Source organism: Pseudopipra pipra, chromosome 1, assembly GCF_036250125.1.
Source record: "Pseudopipra pipra isolate bDixPip1 chromosome 1, bDixPip1.hap1, whole genome shotgun sequence".
Taxonomy (NCBI): Eukaryota; Metazoa; Chordata; class Aves; order Passeriformes; family Pipridae; genus Pseudopipra; species Pseudopipra pipra.
Window position 1 is genome coordinate 103,016,272 of NC_087549.1, and position 19,404 is coordinate 103,035,675.

General features: G+C 41.2%; 1 protein-coding gene across 1 annotated transcript in view; it reads right to left on the reverse strand.

Moving 5' to 3' along the window:
* Window positions 1–269: 269 nt before the first annotated feature.
* Window positions 270–19,404, reverse strand: part of LANCL2 (LanC like glutathione S-transferase 2) — a 31,164-nt gene continuing 12,029 nt past the window's right edge. The window contains exons 3-9 of the mRNA XM_064668690.1: window positions 17,831–18,038; window positions 15,433–15,580; window positions 14,665–14,811; window positions 10,962–11,144; window positions 8,503–8,679; window positions 5,190–5,262; window positions 270–3,399 (exon numbers count right to left, since the gene is read on the reverse strand). Coding sequence (XP_064524760.1) covers window positions 3,284–3,399; window positions 5,190–5,262; window positions 8,503–8,679; window positions 10,962–11,144; window positions 14,665–14,811; window positions 15,433–15,580; window positions 17,831–18,038 — 1,052 coding nt within the window. The 3' untranslated portion in view covers window positions 270–3,283. The remainder of the gene's footprint in view (window positions 3,400–5,189; window positions 5,263–8,502; window positions 8,680–10,961; window positions 11,145–14,664; window positions 14,812–15,432; window positions 15,581–17,830; window positions 18,039–19,404) is intronic.

Sequence of the window (19,404 nt, forward strand, 5' to 3'; positions counted from 1 at the left end):
AGAAAGAAAGCAACATTTTGCACTAAGCAATGATCGCTAAAAACCACCTGGGAGAAGCAGCAGGAAGGGGACCTGCAGTGCTAGTAAAATGTGAAGGTTAAAGAAAAGCAATTTGCCCACTTGCCTAATTTCTGGCATGTGTTTCATCCTGAAGGACTATGAGATAGGGAAGTGGTTCAGCTGTCAGATCAGTGGGACAGCTATCACCACAGTGCTGGAGGGAAGGAAGGAGAACAAGAGGGGAAAAAAAAAAAAAAAACCCACACAAATTACCACCACATAGCTTGATCTTTACTAATAAAGCCAAAGAACAAAACATCAGCATTTTTTCCTCTTTTTCTGCCCAAAGAGCATCTCCATTTTTAAAACTACTGCTTTTTGCAACAGATGGACTATTACACACAGATAAAGCAAACCAGGGAATATTAAGACATTTTCCACATTTTTAGTTTGATGTCATTTTGGAAAACAATGCCTTGATGAAACACATTTTTTCACCTTCACGCCATATATCCTTTCTTAATGGGCCACCTAGATATCACAATGCTGTGATGAACAGAAAGGAGCCATGGGGAAAGTCACACCAGGAAGATGAGGCAGATGCACTGTCAGATGCTTCTCAACTCTATTCTTTCCAGTCTTACTCAATTCCAGGAAGATTCTGTAGAGAAGGATGGTGCCAGGCCCCACTGTGGCAGAAGGCTGGCTGTGGTACAGAAAGAGCTCGTAGCTGACTTCATTACTATGACAGGTACACTCAAGCATCTTGGAGATCTCCTCAGTATGAAGCTGTTCTGAGTGTGTATATAGCTATATATTTTTAAAACTAGCAAGTTTTAATTCCCCTTGGGCTCCAGCAAACCAAAATCACCTCCTACAGGAACCATTCCAAGCTCAGTAGCCTAGGCCAATATGTATATAACCACTGAATGAAAAAACCTGCTTGTTGACCCCAGAGTTATATGGTCCATACAACACATGCTTGGGATTTGCCAGGAAGGCTGGTGGCTTCTGTCTGTTTGTGAGCAGTTCCTGTAAACTTGGTGAGCTCTTTCCACAAGCTCTGCAGCCACAGTGGAGGGGAATGAACAAAGGTGTGGGGGTCATGTGAAACAGGATTAGAGCTGATGTCTCTACCTCCTTTGTTAGCATTTCTGTGAAACTTCACCCTGGGCAAATTTCCTTCCTGGCTTATTTATGGGCAGGATCAGTGATCCACAGGCTTAAGAAAGAAACACAGAGCCCTTGGCATGCTTGGCATGGAGGAACATCTCATTGAGATGGCCTCTATTGGTACACTGTGCATTGCCTCCTGTAATCGGCTCTCCCTGTTCCTCACTGATCCCTCACAATAATCAACTCTTCCAAGTCCTCACTTTTGCTGCTCTGCTCGTTTGCTTCAGCCCAGCTGCTTGCCATGCAGCATTCCTCATCCTCATGCCTTTCTGCATTTTCCCTCATCCCTGGCTGTAGAGGTACAGCTGTCTTTGGTGTCCCCACCTCACCTTCTGCCCTTTGCCAGAGAGGTGGAAAAGTCTCTTCCGCTGCTGTTTTAATCCTACCTGACAAACCACTGGGATGTTAAGCTGTTCCTGCACTGACACTGTTGCTGTTGTCCAGCAGAACTGAATGTGGAAATTATTAGCATCCCAATGGATTTGGTAACAAACATTGTAACACATTCAAGGAAGTCACCTGCTACAATTCAAAGATTTATGCAGGAACAATACATCTCCAAGCCGGATTACAAGCACTGGTGCTCAACAGATGGCCCACGTGTCCAGTGCATGCCCGAAAGGTCAAACTGCCACTCACACCCAACAGAAGATATCAATTAAAATAAGCACCTGGAAAGACAGAGCACAGGGAGACCTGGGGGGGAGGATGACCACAGAGCTTGAGCAACTGAGAGTGTGCTACACTTACCTCTCTCAAGCAGTAAGTGTACATACTATCTGGAACACATAAGCCTGCTGTAAGTGTACTCAGAGTATGTTCCATTTCTCCTACCAAACCAACAGCATGATATTCAGGAGCACTTGGAGGCTGCTCTAGCATTTCACAACTTCATCACAGTACAGGAGGAAGCAAAGCACTAGCAGTAGTTAAAACTAATGGCAAAGAGCTTTTCTGTTTGGATTTTAAGATGAAATGTACTTCAGTTACAGCCTCTAGCAATGGCTTCATATTGCTGATTTATCTTCTGCAGCCTCCACAAGCAGCTGGTACTTATTGCTCCTGTACTACTACATGGGCTAAATGCAAGGGGGCTGAGGTGGGAGGCGAGGGCCCAGAACAAATCATCACCTTGGTTTGGAAGTAACAGTCATCCTGAGTTACCTGCATGAGAAACTTGCCCTGACACCCTCCCTTACTCATCTGTTCTAGATGCTGCAGGACAGGTTTACTACAAATCCAGGTACAGGAGAGAAGAAGCATAGTTATGCTGTCCTGGCTCTGATGTTGGTGGCAGTGGGAGGTTAGTCCAAGTGACTCCACCTGCAGTTTAAGCTCATGCCATGGGACAGGGCTTTGCAGAGGTAGGGAGAAGCACCTCCACCCTGCTATAAGTGCCTAACACACTAACCAGGTCCAGGTGCCAAAGGGAGACTCTCTTACAGACTTCCAAAAAAACCTCTCACAACAGCAGCAAAAGATAAGTCAGATCTCTTCCAACCTGCTAAGTTTCTGAAAACATAGGCCTCATACCTCAAAACAGACTGATCTCCATCAGCTTAGCTTGTAGGGAATGTAGATAAAAAGGCAGAAAAATATGAACATAAAAATATTTGTCATCTCTTTTTAGAGTTGCCAGCTCACCAGTGGAGCTGGGCATTGTCCTGCAGCAAACTCTCTGGCATAAGGTGGAACTCTCTGGGTAACCATACTGCAGAAAGCAACACTGCTGCTGAGAGTCATGCACGAAGGTACAGGACGGAGATTCACACAGAGACCAGCTTTTTGCTAACAACAAAAGACTCGAATCAACACACAACACCAATAAACGTGCAGAGCATGTCAAAGACCTGAAGAAGACAAATACAACGGAAGAGAGAAAGTTCAAAACTTGACTTCTGTTGTCCTACATCTGAAGGTATCACTTTAACAGAACTTAAATGTGGCTTCTCCTGTTCATGCTCTAATGACTTCATGGTCCTTTGAGGTGGGAGAGGTGAGAAAAGGGGTTTAGCCATCTGTCGGTTCAGCATTGAGTTGGTTCAGTATCAGAGGCACTAAACAATCTCATCTCTTTCGGCATCACTTTTCTTTCAAAATGATGTTTTTAGCTGTCCTGTTCCACTTTGTTTTCCCTCCTCTGAGGTCCAAGTTCAAATGCTGGAAACTGGGAAGTCTCTGGTACTGAAATATCTGAGAGGAAGTGAATAGCTCCAGCCATGCCTAAAACATAACAAGAAAGAGATCTTTGTGTATCTTTGACATTAAAATAATACAGTTGACAGCACAGGCACTAGCACAGGTTTGAACACCTCCCTCATTAGATCTCTTTTTGAACAGGTGAACTTAGGGCCTATAGAAAGGCAAGTGCATCTGTACTTTGTCCAGGAAACAAAATTTTATTTAAAAAGATCAAAGGCAAGAACCAAGATCTCTCTGCTAACATCTTTGCAGCTGAACAACCTCAGTGCTATTTCAAAGTAAGAAAAAGTTTGGACAGTCCCTCACTATTGGAGCAGCTCTGGCTTGTCATTTCACTGGTTAAAAAAAAAGCCAAAATTTTATTATACTTCTAATGTACTGATTCATTTCTTCACTATTCATAAAGAGGTCATCCAGAGCCCGGAAAACTAACATTAGCATCACCCAATAGAACTCTTAGGGTGACAGACAAAAGAAACACCCTACAGCAGGAGAGCATACAAATATAAGCTTAGTTTTAAGATCAAGCTAAAATTCTGCTTTATCAATAGCTATGCACATATAAAGGAACATTCCTGAATTACAGTATCTGATGGAAACAAAACAATCAAGAACAATCCCATAAGATGCACATGCAAATTCTGCAGAAAGCATGCATGTACATGCAGAACTAGACAACGTCAAGATCAATTTTGGCTACAAAACCAAACAAATCCCAAAATAAAGACTTTATCTGAAATACGAGACTTCTAGATTCTTCTAAAAAAACCCAGACGTTAAAAACTAAAATAAAAACTGTATATCCACATTGAAGCACAAATCATCCTAGCGTTGGCACTACTTCACCTTCTCAGCAAATTTCAAAGCATTTATACAACATGCCCACTTTTACCACCCCCCCCCCCCCCAACAAGTGCATGCAAGGACGCTATCAGGAATAAGAATAATTATGCTTGTCTCCCTTAAGCATTAAGACAATAACTCTCTGTTTAGGAGAGATGCATATAACTCCTGCTCCCTTGTGTTTACACCCTGGACTGGTTTATCTGCAAAATGACCCTGCTCCGCCTGCTGTAATTTCACATGTTTGCGGCAGGTGGCGCACGAGGCTCGTTCATGGAGCAGCAGCGGCGCTACCTTAAATTCCACTTGGGTCTCTCATTCCTTGATACTGATTCTATAACACAAGGATGAGATACGGAATAAAAAATAAACTACAAATAAAAATAATTTAAAGCTCTAGGAAAGTATTTTACAACATCTTTGAACTTACAGAAAAGCCCATAAGAACTCTGCATTTCTTTCCTGCTCAAGGAAATTTGAGCTCAAGCTCATTTGGGTTCACATTAAAACTACCTTTTTCCTTTGTTTAGTACTGCAGAAGAGAAGGTCCAGTTCTGACAAGCTGGCAACTAGTTTTGAGACCCTCTACCCACAGCTGCCCCTCTCCAGTCCCTCTGTGACACCATCTGTGACAGAACTGCTGCCCAGACTTCTGTTTGCTTTAAACCAAGCAGCATCAGCACAGCAGAATTTTATTTGAGAGTAACAATGGCACTGGTTTTATACTGGAAAATGCTGAAGTGCAACCAGCACTGAAAGTTGTGACAGTGAATGATTTTCCTTTGTCCTTTTCTAGCTCCCTACCACCCTGCCTTCTTTTAGGCAGAGGTGATGGTAGGGGGTGGGTGAACCCCACCTCAAAGTGGAGGAACCCACCAAAGACTTCCCAACTCATAAGCATGTCCCAAAACTGCAAGAATGCCCCTCTCTCCTGTAATACCAAACCATTTGCAACACCATCACTTTACCTTCAAAGAGAGAATAAGGTCGGTCAGGAATACGACATCCATGTGCACCATACTCCAAACACCATTCAGCAAACTGAGGAAACATTAAAAAATGTATTTTTATTTAAGACTGTTAAGTGCAAGCTTGAGTATCTGCATATCATTAATAGGTAAAAAACGTAAAGCAGAGTAAGCAGACACACAACACATAAATCACTGTCTGAGATAAATTTGTCCTACTTCAACCATGACAAGGCTGCAATCAGGCTTTAAAATATGTATTTTCATAGCATGAGTTTCAGTTTTGTAACAATGCAATTAGGTGGGCTAGACTCTCTGTAAATCAATCCTGCTACAAGCCAAGGAAAAATGCTGTAAGAACAGATATAGTCAGTCAAAATTTTTCTAATACTTTATCAGTTTCTTATCTGTATTAATGCTTAATTTATCCACATACTCAGGACTTAGGGCTGTTAATTGCATTTTGGTTTTCTTTCACTGCTGTGCACCAATTTAGAGTATTAAATCTCCAGCTGCCCTTATTTAGTTTTATTTATTTGCTCTCCCCAAGCCTTATGAAAAATCATTATAAATGCAGTTAGACAATTATGGTCATCAATATTTCATTGCAGAAGATGGATTAGCATTAAAAAGAGTTAATGGTGTCCTTCTTGTGTTTGATCAACACTGCTGCAGTAGCTACATTAGATATACATGACTTACAAACTGCATCTGGATCAATTTAATAACAACCATCTATTCTCCTTTATGGCTCCCCAGAGCATAAGGGGGCCACAAGTTCCCCTGGCACTTCTGTGCTTGGATGCAAACCACTGCTTATTCAAAATACAGTACAAAGATTCCTACAAAGCAAAGAACTGCGAGGTGTCTCCCTGTTTCCCCTGCAAGTTGGGTAACCTGCTAGCAAACAGATGATCCTAACCAGAGGGTGCCCCAGCCCTAGAGTTGAAGCTATATGCATGATCCCAGAGCTGTTGGTCTGTTCAGCAGGAGGAAGAGGGGGGCATCTCCTCCTTTTCTCCCTCCCTACTAATTTTTCTTCTCTTGGTGTGTGCATGTTTGTGAATGTCTTCAGAAAACCCAGTGTAAAAAAAAAACAAACCCCAAACACAAACACTGTAATCCACATTGTTATTGAGAACTGATGAAACATTTTTGGGCACCCTTTGGGTATAAATCGTCAAACTAAGGTTTAATTCTCCCATGTAATCTTGGCTTAAATGTGAGGACTAAACATGTTTATGTCATGCTTCTAAGCTACAATCAGTTCTTGCAACATCCACATCTTATTGCATACTAGCCTTTATTATCACTTCCAGCCTGAGAACTGCAACATAAATTAAAAAAAATGCACTCCAGGCTACTGAAGCACAACCATCATTTCCAAGTTCACAGCTTCAGCACAACTCAGATCCTGTAAGCTACACAAGTAACTTTGTTTAACAGAGGGGGAAAAAAAAGGAAACAAAATATTATAAGAAAACATCTGCCATTACTTGTCACACAGACTGGGCATGCTTGCCACCAGCAGTGGCAATCACAATGCTGAGCAGCACAGGGCTCTGTTGCTTGGAGCCCAGGATACCACAGCCCTTCTCTCCTCTTACAGACAGGCCAGCTAGGAGCAGCTCAGCCTCTGTCTGATAATGTGACAGAAAAGCTGTGGGGATAAAAATGTGAAGCACAACCCTGGGGTCTCTTCTTTTCAAGCTCTTGTGGTTCATTTGTGAAACAGTTTCATGGCTCCCGAGGGGTAACCAGGGATTCCTGACAAGACTCCTTCCCTCAAGCTTTTGGTGTGAAGAGACGCCCCTGGGAGGGGAGCCACCTGGTTCTCTCAGTTACATGCCTTTAGGTACCGACTTAACTGCATGTTTGCTTCCTTGCATGCTCTGGCTCAAAAAGAAAAGATTTCAAGAATGCCAGACAAGCAAATTCCTCTGCCTGTTTCAAGATTTCCCCTGCAAAGGCCTGACTGAATGCTGGAGATGCTAAACTGCAGAGTGGCTGCAAATATGCTGCCAGACCTCATTATGTTGGGTACCTCCAGCAAACAGTCTTTGGCCACTGTGCTACAACCTTCTTCTCAAATGGATTTCAGGTATGTAACTGAGTCTCTTCCTTTTTTGCCTTTGAAACAGATATGCTTGCTTTACTCTGGCTTGGTGTGGACAAACACCAAGGGCTCTCTTGGGCCAGAAATGCAGCACCAACAGAAGCTGCCAATGCTGCACAGAGCTGCAGAAGATGTGCTAGCATGGAGGATGACAATGAGAGCTGATAGCTGTGCTGACAAAAATGCCTGCAGGGTGCCGTGGTTTACACGTCAGCAGTCGGTGACTCCATGTCCATGAGTGACTACAAGTCACATATTTGCTGTGGAGTAGCCAGGGTTATTTCAATCTCTAGGATGCAGGTATGCCTACAGGTGCCCCCATGGCATGATGCTTGGATAAATGTGAGACAAGCAGTAACTTTTTTAAGCTGTGCTGACAGAGGACAGGCTGACAGCAGAGATAAATACAACAGTTTTACATATGGCCAGTACTCATCTAAAAGCACCTAAGAAACAACCCATAAAATTTCAATTGCAATACTTAAAAAAGCTAAATAGCTATGTACACGATATGAAACCTAATGTCAGTGAATTCAATTGAAAAAAAAATCCTACAAAACAAACCAAAACCAAACCAAAATCTTATGAGGTGAGGAAATAGAGGCAGAGAAAGCCTTCCCCTTTGGTAACTGTTAGCACAGTCAGAGCTGGTGGCAGAACCTGGACAATTCCAGTGGAAAAATTCTGAGTGTGTCTTTCTCTGCAATTTGTATTAATGAAAAAACTCTAAATGAGCACTTTAAAAACTGCAACTCAGAGCTCTAAAAGCCCCAAACAGGCACTAGTCTGAAAACAAATAATTACAAAGACTACAAACAGTATTGCTCGAGGAGCCGAGGGTGACAGTGGATATCTCAATGGAATAATTAGCACCACAAAACATCAGTCTGTTATTGTTCAGGCAGGCTAATTTTCAGACTCTTATTTTCTTCTGAATACATGTTTAGTTCCTCCCCTCTTACAGAACATTTGTGTGTTCCACTCTGTGTATTAAGACAGTGCTTGCCCCACATACACAGCTGAAGTGGTCCAGTCAAAGTGTGAGTAAAGAGGAGCAAATGACAGGGCCCTGTTGTCCCATCCAACCCCACAGCCAGCCCCAGGACACAGCTGCTTACTCCCATCACATTTCACCCTTGCACAGGCATTGTGATGTGAAAGGGAACAGTAATTTTGCTGGGAAGCTGCAGAGCTCACCTTGCAAGCTCGGTAGAGGTACTTTTTGTCCTGAGTTAGGTTATAGAGAGACAAGAAGGAGTAGCCATTGCCAGCAGTACCATGGCAGATCCCGTATCCTTTCCTCAATAAACCTCTCTGCCAGATGACATCGCTACACTCCATAGCATCTTTCAAGTATTTATCCTCTTTAAAAACCTGTGGAATAAAAGCAGAGAATAAACACACATAGATTGAAGTACTAATGAAAACAAAAGGAAGCTGCACCTGAGAGGTATTTCACTCTAGTGTGGTGTTTTTCCATATAAAATTTATTTTGAATTTTAATAATCCATTCCTCATAGACTTGCTTTTCTTTTCTTACTAAGTTGTTTCTTCTTTCCCTCCATGAAAAAAGAAAGAACTTTTCAAGTTTTTGTTTCTGAAATCAGGACCCCAAAGGAAAAGCTCAAGTTCAAGTCCTTTGGTTCTATAACCTATAATCTATTTGAAGGGTACGTGGTCCTTTTTTTCTTCATCCTCCATTCCCAAACCTGAATTTGAATATACAGAAAGGTAATTCTGCCGCCTCCGAGAAATGTAAAATAGAATACTAGACATCAAATCTGATCTGAAAGGGCTAGGTCATGGTCTTCCTGAGTAATTCTTCCTGGTTACTCATCGTCTGCCTTAATTCCATGTCAAAAATGTGCAAGAGTATCACTTTGCATAGCACAGGACCCTCTTCTCTGTCACGGTACAAGTAGGAACACTACACTGCCTTGATGAGTACTTCTATTAGTATATTAGTATTAGTATGCACTCAGAAGCAGTAGCCAGTTTGAGCAAAAGACCAGTTTTGCAAAATTTATTGCAACTGAAGTGCATTTTGGACACAGAGAGCCCATCCAGAAAGCAGCAAACAAAAGCAAGTAATTTACCTGAACACTACCAGAATTCCACCTTTATAAAGCCACTTTTTTGCTCACCTTTGCCTAAGTCATTCTATGGATCAACAAAACAAAGAAATGCATGCCCTAAAAAAACCCAACAGAAAAACCACAACAAAACAAATGTGATGCACTAGTGTAGACTTAGTCCTTTGGAGATGGCATCCCCTATCAAACTGTTTAATAAGGTAATAGAAGCAATTAACATGCAAGATTCTTAAACCCACAAGCTTGACAAAGAAGTGGATTTAGAAAAAGAACCTCTGAACAGGGTTTCTCAGCTACTTAACTGTAACATTTAAAATTAAGGCCTGGCAACACCATTTGATTTCCAGGACAAACACTGCTGTCTGTTAATGCAAGGCCTTGTGCTTGGTATGAAAGCATAGCCAGCAAAACATGCTCCAATTTTGTCTTTCACTGCTTCAAAAAGCAGAATACAAAGAGTAAAGGAAAAGCATCATATGCTCTATCACCTTTAACATAAAGAGGTAAAAAAAGAGACTGCTAAAAAGAATTTGGTCCTATCCCTCCTACCTCCTGCAAAATGTTCTGTGCTGGGGAAAGCATCACATTGAAGAAGGAGTAAGGGGGAAGCCTGCAGTGTTAAATCAATCTCCTACCACAGTCCAAAGAAAAAGCAACTGTGACTACTGCTACGTGCAGAAACACAGTAAGAGATTTACAGTTCACAGTTCAAGTAACAGCACGAGTAATTATTCTATAAACCAAGCCTGCTTTTCATCAGCCCACCCAGAGGCCGATCAGGGAATCTGTCAAGGAGGGCTGTCAAAAGCAAGAATCAATTTGCATAAATTTAATTAAATGGCATACTTTCAAATGTCATGCAAACCAGAAGCACACAACACAAGAGAGGTAGCAAACCTAGTTAAGAATGGAGAAAGGCAAAGAGTAGGCTTGTGAAAGCTCAGTGGTTATATTTATGCCCTAGAAGGGGCCTGGGATCTTTGCTCTGACGTTAAGTTTTCAAGAGATATATCTTAATAATTAAGTAATTTATGGAAGACATTCTTTGGCAAGGCACATGAACCTATATTTTTGAAAACCAATGTAACTGTTAAAAGTCTTGGGATGACGATTCAAAGAATTTAGGTCAATGTTCTCACACCCATGACTCTGATGCCAAATTGTTTAAATACATGGCCCTTTTCCAAAAAGTCTAAAGTCTAGTAACCACTAGCGACCTGAGAAGCAATTTTATCCACTTATTTTCTCTTTACAAACATACCAATGTAAGTATTTTGAGATTTTTAAGTGCCTAGCCTAAGGTTCCAGTTTAAAAGACTACATCTAAAAAGACATTAAATTAAAGTCTTACAATCTAACAGGCCTGCATACAGGGTGTCTCTGTAAAAATAGAGGTCTCTCTCTCTGTATATATACATATATTAGAGCATGGTGCTAATAACATCAAGCTCGTGGGTTCAATGCCCGTATGGGCCATTCACTTAAGAGTTGTACTTGATGATCCTTGTGGGTCCCTTCCAACTCAGAATATTCTGTGAAATCTGTGAACACAGAGTGATTCACCTTATAAGCTTGCATGAGCATGTGGATGACTCCGGGGGCACCATGGCACCAGTGAACCAGTCTGTCAGTCTCGTTGCTCAGCGATGACGGGTAATTCCCAGATCGGAATTTTTTATGACGCACATAGTCAATGCTTGGCTTCACCAGCTCTGCCAGGGTCTCCTGGTCCACATTTGCAACTGGCTAAAGAAAACATTAAAAAAACGATCACCAAACCCATAAGCAGAAGTAGTAACGAAGTATGTACGTATCAACACTTAATTCTACAATCTATTTTCAAGTATCCTACATATGTGCCCTTGATCCAAATACTGTGAATCACTTCATACAGATTTAATTAATGTCTGCTTATAATACCCTTGTGAAGAACATTTTTATAGTTACTGCACAGACAAAGAAATTGGGGCACCAAGTTGTTACCTGTCTTACTGGAGGTGACATAGAAAGACTATATAAGAACTTAGAACAGAATATGGATTTCAAGACTCCCAGGCCTCTCTTTATACCTTAAAACAGGGAGAACACTTACAGGAGAAAGATGGGTTTTATAGCTATGGTGCTCATAATACACACTTGAAACAAAGCAGGTTACACATTTTGTCTTAAAAATAACTATTTCGCAACAAATGAAGAAAAGTGTATATAGCGGCATATCTGGCAAAGATCTATGAAGGTTAAAGTTTTCCATCGTAAACAAAACTCCCTGAAGCTAAGAAGCAATAGCTACCTCACCAGCTACCTCAGCATGTTAGTATTACAATCTCATTCTTCCATTGCTCTTCTGAATTTTCTTTCTAGTTTTTTTATTTAATTTACATCCTTGCCAAATGGAGAATATATCCATCAACCTGCATGCTCTTGTAACTAAAGGTTTAGAAGCCAAGTAACTGTCTGCAGTTGTTCTTTGTTGGCATTCCCTCCACTTCCAGCCCATATTACAGCATTTTAATAGCAGAGCTCTCTATTTTTAAACAATCTACATGATTTCTGGGATTCCTGCAAACTGTGGGAACAACCACAGACACTGAAGCCTACAAGAGCCTAATAATTGAGCATATTTTTTTTAAATAACTTGTCTTTATTGCTGATTCATTGTCATCCAATGTCATTGTTTCCCACCAGTCTCAATCCATTTGCATTCAACAGGTGAGCACAGTCCTACAACTGAAAGTCTGACAGCCAAATGAAGGAAAACTTTCAGTAGCTCTATTTTGAGTAAGCTGAAGAAGCCAAAAGCATCTACTTCACCTCAGCAAGGAAACTTTTGCCAGAATTCCATCTATCAGGTCCATCTATCAGACTCCATCTCTGCACTCTTCTGAATGGAACAGAAACCTTCATGCTGCTCATCATCAGAAGTACACCTGAATACAGATCAGCTTGTCATGAAGAACACCCCAAAGCTGATCAGCCCTCACTCAGACACTGACCTGTGAGGTAGTGAGGCTCGGTAGGAAGGTTTGTTTTGAGGTTCCTGATTTCACACTGCACTCCTGATGCAGAAGGTAAAGTGGATGGGCACCAGCAATAAACACTTTCAGTCTTAAGCTATGGGAAGCAAGACCAGCCCAGCCATTTTTGGGAGGTAAATCCAAGAACAACAGAGCTCTTTACAAACCTCCTTCCCTTGTGCTTCCAAGAAGATTTGAGTACAAGTGAGTTCTTTGCCGCAAGATGCTGAAGTTCCCAGCACTTACTTCAAACAGCAAAAAAGTAACCTACAGGTATATGTCCTGACCCTCTGGCCAAGAGCAATGACATGCAAACAGACATTTTTGCTTCAGGGTTAGTGAAAGGAACTTGGAGTAGAGAGTCTCTAGCAAGCACTTCAGAATTTCTCCTCTACCTCCTGGATGAGTTATTTAACATGGATAAGCTCTTATTCTTTCACTAATCTTCTGTGAATAACTCCAGCAATACATATTTCCTCATATAGGTGTTATACAGAAATTACGGTCAGTGACCTTCACATCTCAGGTGCTGTGTTAAACACCCTTTTTTTTTTTTGTTATCAAATAACCACTCAACAAACCATCTCCTGAATTCTTTGCTGAAAATACAGCAAAATTCTCCTCATTTGGCGTAGGAGGGATGGGGAAAGGATGGAACTCTGATATGCCATCTTTTTCTGCAGTGGATGACTCAACTTTGCATGACTCACAATATTTAACATACAGTGAAAAGATGGTAATCTAATGCTGCATAAACAATGGCTTTCTGGTAACTCTTAAAAGCAGCAATTACATGTAAAGGAAAAACAGTTATGATTTTAACATGTAGACACAGTAGCTTCCGCTCATATCAAAAGGCACTGTGCAATTATTTCTGCTATCATCCTTGAATAGTAAATGAAGGGTAGAGCCTTTGAAGAGTCTCCTTTAAAGGACTGAATGTTTCTCAGAAAATCTAGCAGAGCCAGGGAAGGAAAAATGGAAGCCAGAAAGATGAGGGAGCCAGAAGGGGGTGGACAGCCTTGCTGAAAAAAGTGGTAAGTAAAGATAAGAGACAGTAAATCAGAGCAGCCTGAGGCCCCAGTAGAAGGGTTACTGCAGAACATGTCTGTACTGAGGTTAAGACATGCCCCCAGGTAGCAGAGCAGTAGCTACTTCCATAGCAAAGTCAGCCACTTTACCTGGAACTAGTGGTGGAAGTGGTGTGAGCTAATTTGAAACAGATGGGGAGAACTCACAGCATCTGTTCCAAGTGAGGAATGTTTGAGTAGTGGCAACACCAAATACCAGCTCAGTCACTTCTGCACTGAACGTCTGCACACAGCTTCAGGGTGCGAGGATGTACAGTCCTTTCGCTTACCCGAGGGAAAGTCATTCTGCAGGAGCTGGTAAGGAAATGGACATTTACAAAGATGCACACACTGGCAGCACCTTTGAAAACCAGAAACAGGTGCTATACAAATTTTGCAGCTCTATGGCCATCTTCTATAATGAATCTTAAAGCTTTTTTTCCAGATCATAGAACAGAAATAAGAAAAACATCATAATCCTATTGGAGAATCTCAGGGCAGGGGGGAATTGATTTAAATGTGAGAAAGAGGAGGTATACAGAAGAGAGGAATCTCACTCAGAGAGAAGACCAGAAGAGCAGGGGTCATAAATACACTAAGGAACATCAGACAAATTGTGTGAGAAATAAGAGAGATAAGAAAGAAGAAAAACATCTAAATAATAAAAGCATTCTGAAGACTAATGTATGATTAAGGATAGTCTTCCAAAAGCATCAAGACAGTGGGGGGAAAAAAAAAATCACTAGAGAAGAGAGGAAAGGCATGGAGGACTGGAGGCACCAGTGGTGCACTCATTTAAAAATAGAAAAACTTGAACAGTGATGGATGATAAGTGAATATTTAGCTGGTCTAACTGCAAGCATCAGAAGAAGTAATTATGAAGATGAGAGAAAGCACCTCACTGTCTCCACTGACAACAAGAAACCAGATCCTGGAAAGTTGGTGCTCTGAATCACTCAAGAGTTAATTCACTCTACTGTGTGATACCCTAGTTACAGTTTTCTTCTGCTATCAAAGCCTGAGGTAGCATCTCTGCACAGCTCTGTGCTGCAGTCTAATTTCAAATTCTGAGACCCTGACCCAGCACAACACTGCACATGCATGAAACCTGAAGAAAAGATCCTCTGACTCAAAACAAGAAATCACTGCTCTATCACCACTGCCCACAGAAGATGCTCTTACCTGCATGAGCATGTAATAGATCCCAGCCACTCCATGGGCTGCTCCAACATACTGCTTCCTGTGCCACTGGTACAACAAAGGGCAACGGTCTGTTTTGCGCTCCTCCTTTGAAAAGTTTTTCCCCGATTCAATAATAGCATCTATCACCTGAAAAAACCACACCTCGTCTATCAGTCTTGCTTACTTTGATTCAGACAGTTTTGCTTCGGCATGACTAAAACCACAGTAAAGAATAAACCACTATAAACAGTCTTAGGACAACAATATTCAATTCATTTGGATTTGAATGTTGAGATAGAAATTGTATTTTTCCTTAATGATGAAATCACTTATATTTTAAAGAGTAGAAACTGAATATATAAATATTACTAATCACTTTTTTACAGGCCTGCCTTCTCTGGTTCTGGTATCTGCAAAACAGTCATGAATGTTCCCCACACTGAATACTCCTTCTTTTCACTTAAACACTTCCACACTTCTGTCTTAAGGTTTCTTGTATCAATGTCTCATCCTCAAATGCTCCAAAACTAGTTACATATTAGACCTATTTCCATGGGTGGATGTGGACCCACCCACAGTAGCCTGTCTCAGTCCCAGCTGGGCAGCAGGGAAAGGGGGAAGAGATTGGAGGCAGAGATGAGACTGGGTTCCCAGTTCTAGTTCCTCTCCTCTCCAGCACCCCTCTCTTAATCCTTTGAATTATGCAAGGGAGTGATCCCAGTTCAACCTCACTGATGCTGTGATGCTGGAGAGAGAAAAGTCTCTTACCTCTTTGATAACAGACTGTGGGACAGTGCCTGGACCAATTTCAGTATTCAGGTACAGCAAGGCATACAGGTAACCTGCTCTGCCATAAAGCAGCTCATCTGGAAGTTCAGCCTCTGTGCTTATGACTGTCCTTTGGAGTTGCAACAACCTGCATCAGACAAGGAAGTGGGGAAAGAGAGTATCTTCTGTAGAGACCATACAGGACAATGCATTCTACAAGCCATCAATCAAAACCAAAGCAGAACAAGCAGTGAAGCCCTACCACTTTCCCTCAGTCATCCCCAGGTTCAGCTGGCTGCCAGGTTTACACACAGGAGCTCTGCATGCCTGCCACTCCTGAGACAGGAAACTGAGCCAGAGTAAGGTCAGTATTAGTAAAATTGTCAGGGTTTTGTGCAGATAGAAACAGATGTATGACTGCAGGGTAGGGGTTGGAGGAGGCTGGAGAGCTACTCCAACAAAGACAGAAACCTCCTAGAGCCTCTGGGAGTTTCATCAAACTGACAAACCCTTAATTGTAGCTGTGTAAGAGGGGAAAAAGCAAACACACAAAAACATCCAATATCACCATTCAGCACTCCCTCTCCCAAGACAACACATTGTCTCAAACTTTTAGCACCCTAGTTTTGAAAAGGACACTACTATTATGCACTAGTGTTTTGCTTGCTTTTAGCAATGAAAAAACAACAACAACAAAAAAAAAAATCAAAAAACCCTTGGGCTGGACACCACAACTCTCATTTTCTCCGAAGAGACTCTCTGCTAATACTCCACCAGTCTGCATTAGCACTGAGGTGGATCAGAGATCTGTTTTCCTGCCCACTCCCTCCCTGTCTCTTCCTATCTTTTGTGATTAAATTTGTAATTAGATGAAACCATGGCAATGATCACATTTTAAATTGTGGGAGGGGGAAAGACAATCTGGATTAAGACCAAATTCAACTCCCAGATCCCCCCAGCTGCTATTTCTTGGCAGAAATGTTAGCATTAATGTCATGCCAGAGCAAAACCACTGACCTCAATCGTGTGTTTATGCTGTCACTGCTTAATTCCACAGAAAAGCCATTCACAAAAAAAGGGTTTTATATTATCATTCCTTTCTTGGAATTATGCTTTAGACTTAGAATTAAGTTATTTTCTTCTAAACTGTTCACTGTTAAATTTTATTGTTGAAATCATACAAGTGGATAGCTACAAGGTAAAAAGTTAGAAGTGAAATCATAGACTACATTCCCAACATTTACAATGCACCACTCAGCTGGCGTCATGAGTATATTTGTAAACAAAAAGGAATAAAATACACAAATAACCAAACTAAACTCCTTTTCACTACTCCTCCTAAAAATTATTTCCAAGGAAAGGCAAGACCAAGATTTATTGCTAATCTCATTTTGCTATACTCATGCTTCATGCCTGACAACAAAACTGCTTTCCAAGCTGCATCCAAAATGACATGCTCAAGTTTACTGCCAGTTCTAAAAGCAAAAAAACCCCAAACCTAACGCTCGTTTCAAAATTGAAATATTCGTTCATGAACCGCAGCAGAGATTAATCACTGTAGGATTCTAGATTAGAAAGAGACCAATTACATTTGCAAATATAAAACAGAATGGAGATGAGGACATAAGCCTAATCACAAATTCTGTCAGCTTAAGGTACGTTGCTGGACAACTAGCAAGTGGATTGCTGGTGCCAAATGCAAATCCCACAGGGTTCCAGTGCTTCCAGCCCTTGCTGGGACAGCAATCAGCTCTGTACCAGCGAAGGACAGTCAGTTCTGTAATGAAGCTACATCTAAATGGGATTTCTTGAGACACTTGTTACATTTAGATTACTCTGAGAAGGTGCTGGAATTTCTTCAGGTAACCTTCATATGTCTGACCTAATTAAAACTCTTGCCTTTACAAATTTACTCTTGCAAATACTTTCTCTTTATTAAATCTTTTTTACATATCAGTTCGATGTACTGTGTTTCTGCCTGGTTGTTTCCAGATCCTGCTGTGTACATGTTTTGTAATGAATTTAAAATTAAGACCTACTCTTTACAGAAAGCATCATATACTGCACAAGCACTACATATTGCTGATGACAAGCGTGTGGCTTTCGCTAAATGTCACTTCAATGTGACAAAATGAAAACCTGCGTGCACTACAGATATGCCCAGTACATCCTGTCCTAACAGTGTTAGAGGGCTCAAGATAACCTGCAAACATGAATCAAGTGTAAGCCAGCTTTAATAAAGATAAAGCCCATTTTGTATTCTTCTACTGAAAATGTATCATGGTAGAAAGTGCCTCCATTTTTTAATCTTGTCCTCTAATACTCCATTTGCAAAAGTCACTGAAACAATGCTCTCTACAAATAAAGGGCATGGCTTTTCCCCCCATTAACCACTTACTTGGCAACACATTCTTTAGATTCACTGTCATTTTTCAGTTTGTGGTAAACCACTGCACCCACTGCCAATGGCCCAGCATCACCACAGAGGAAAGTAACTCTTCTGCCATTCAGATTGCGAAGGATTCTCTTCACATAATCAAGAGATCGCTGCAAATGGCTCTGGTTTTTTGTGACACGGTACAGTTGCAGATATAGGAGGGCGATACCTGAAACAGCCACATAAAAAAAGAGATAGTTTCACTTACATTTCCTTCCCCTCTTTGGTGCCTCTGAAGTAGTTACTCAAATGTGAACAGGTATTTGGGAAATAAAAACATGTCCGTCAAGGGGCTTAGCTTATGCAATGTGAAGGCATCAGGTCATCTATTTTGATTAAATTTTGATCTGGATTGTGGTAAAAATAAAAAAATTATCAGACCGAAGCCCAGTGGTAGACTCACAATTTGCAGAAAAGGAAGAAAAATCATGACACCAGCCTCAATGCTTGGCAAAGAAATCACTGTAAGATTCAAAAACTTGAGCTAACAAGCATGTGTATGACCGAGTACACTAATTGTACAATACTCATCTATTATATGGAAGAAGTGACTTTCCATTTGATTTGTAAAATGATCGTTCCATGAGTTTTTGGATTCAACTTGCCAAATTCTTTATAACCCTTAAAAGAAGACTACGAGCTTGTACAAGTCAAGCTGGTTTGTAAAAGCTAGAAGGCAAACAAGTGCTTAGAGAGTGCCAGGAGGTACTATCAAGCTTCACTCCATCAAACTCATTACATAGTTTTCCATTAAAACAAACAAACAAAAAAAACCTTAAAAATTGCAACAATGTAGACTGAAGAAGGTGAAACAAACCTATCTAAGTGGATGTCTATTGGCCAATTGCAAGCATGCATGTGCAGAAGTAAATCACCTCCAGACCACACTGTAACTCAAAACCCATTTCAACTTTAGCCTCAACTAAAGCCAAGTACACACAAGGCCCACATAGCTCATAGAGAGGCAACTGAGTAGTACAAGAACAACAGCACCACAGGAGTGCTGGTACATTCTCAGATGTTCCCTGGATGGGTTCTGAACAAGTCTTTCTAGATGAGTCTAAGAAAAAAGCTGCAGAGCTGGGGAGCCCAATTCAGTGTCACAGGAACTTGTGGGCTATTTACAAGGATTTGTGGAACCCTTTTTTATGTTGCAACAAATGTGTAGATACGTGGGCTTGATCAAAGGATGATCAGAAAAGAAGCCATGAAGCTCAGTTCATCCAAACCTTCCTAGTGTTTCTTAGTGCAACACCCTTAAAATGGCTTCTCCAAGAGGTCTGGCACATACAAAGAGTACTTGTATAAGCAAGATGGACTCTTACATGGGTCCTACGATTGCTACGTGCCAACAGTACCTGCTCCAAGATTTTAAAGGTGTTTCAAAAAGTACAAGCCAGTGCACAGGACTGCACTGCCCATAAGACTTGCCTAGACTTGGTACATAAAAGCAGGCAAGTTGTTTACAGCACTGCTTTTACCTTCTGATTTGCACACTAGCAAAATGCTGCAAAGAGTAAGTTTGGGGAGAAAGT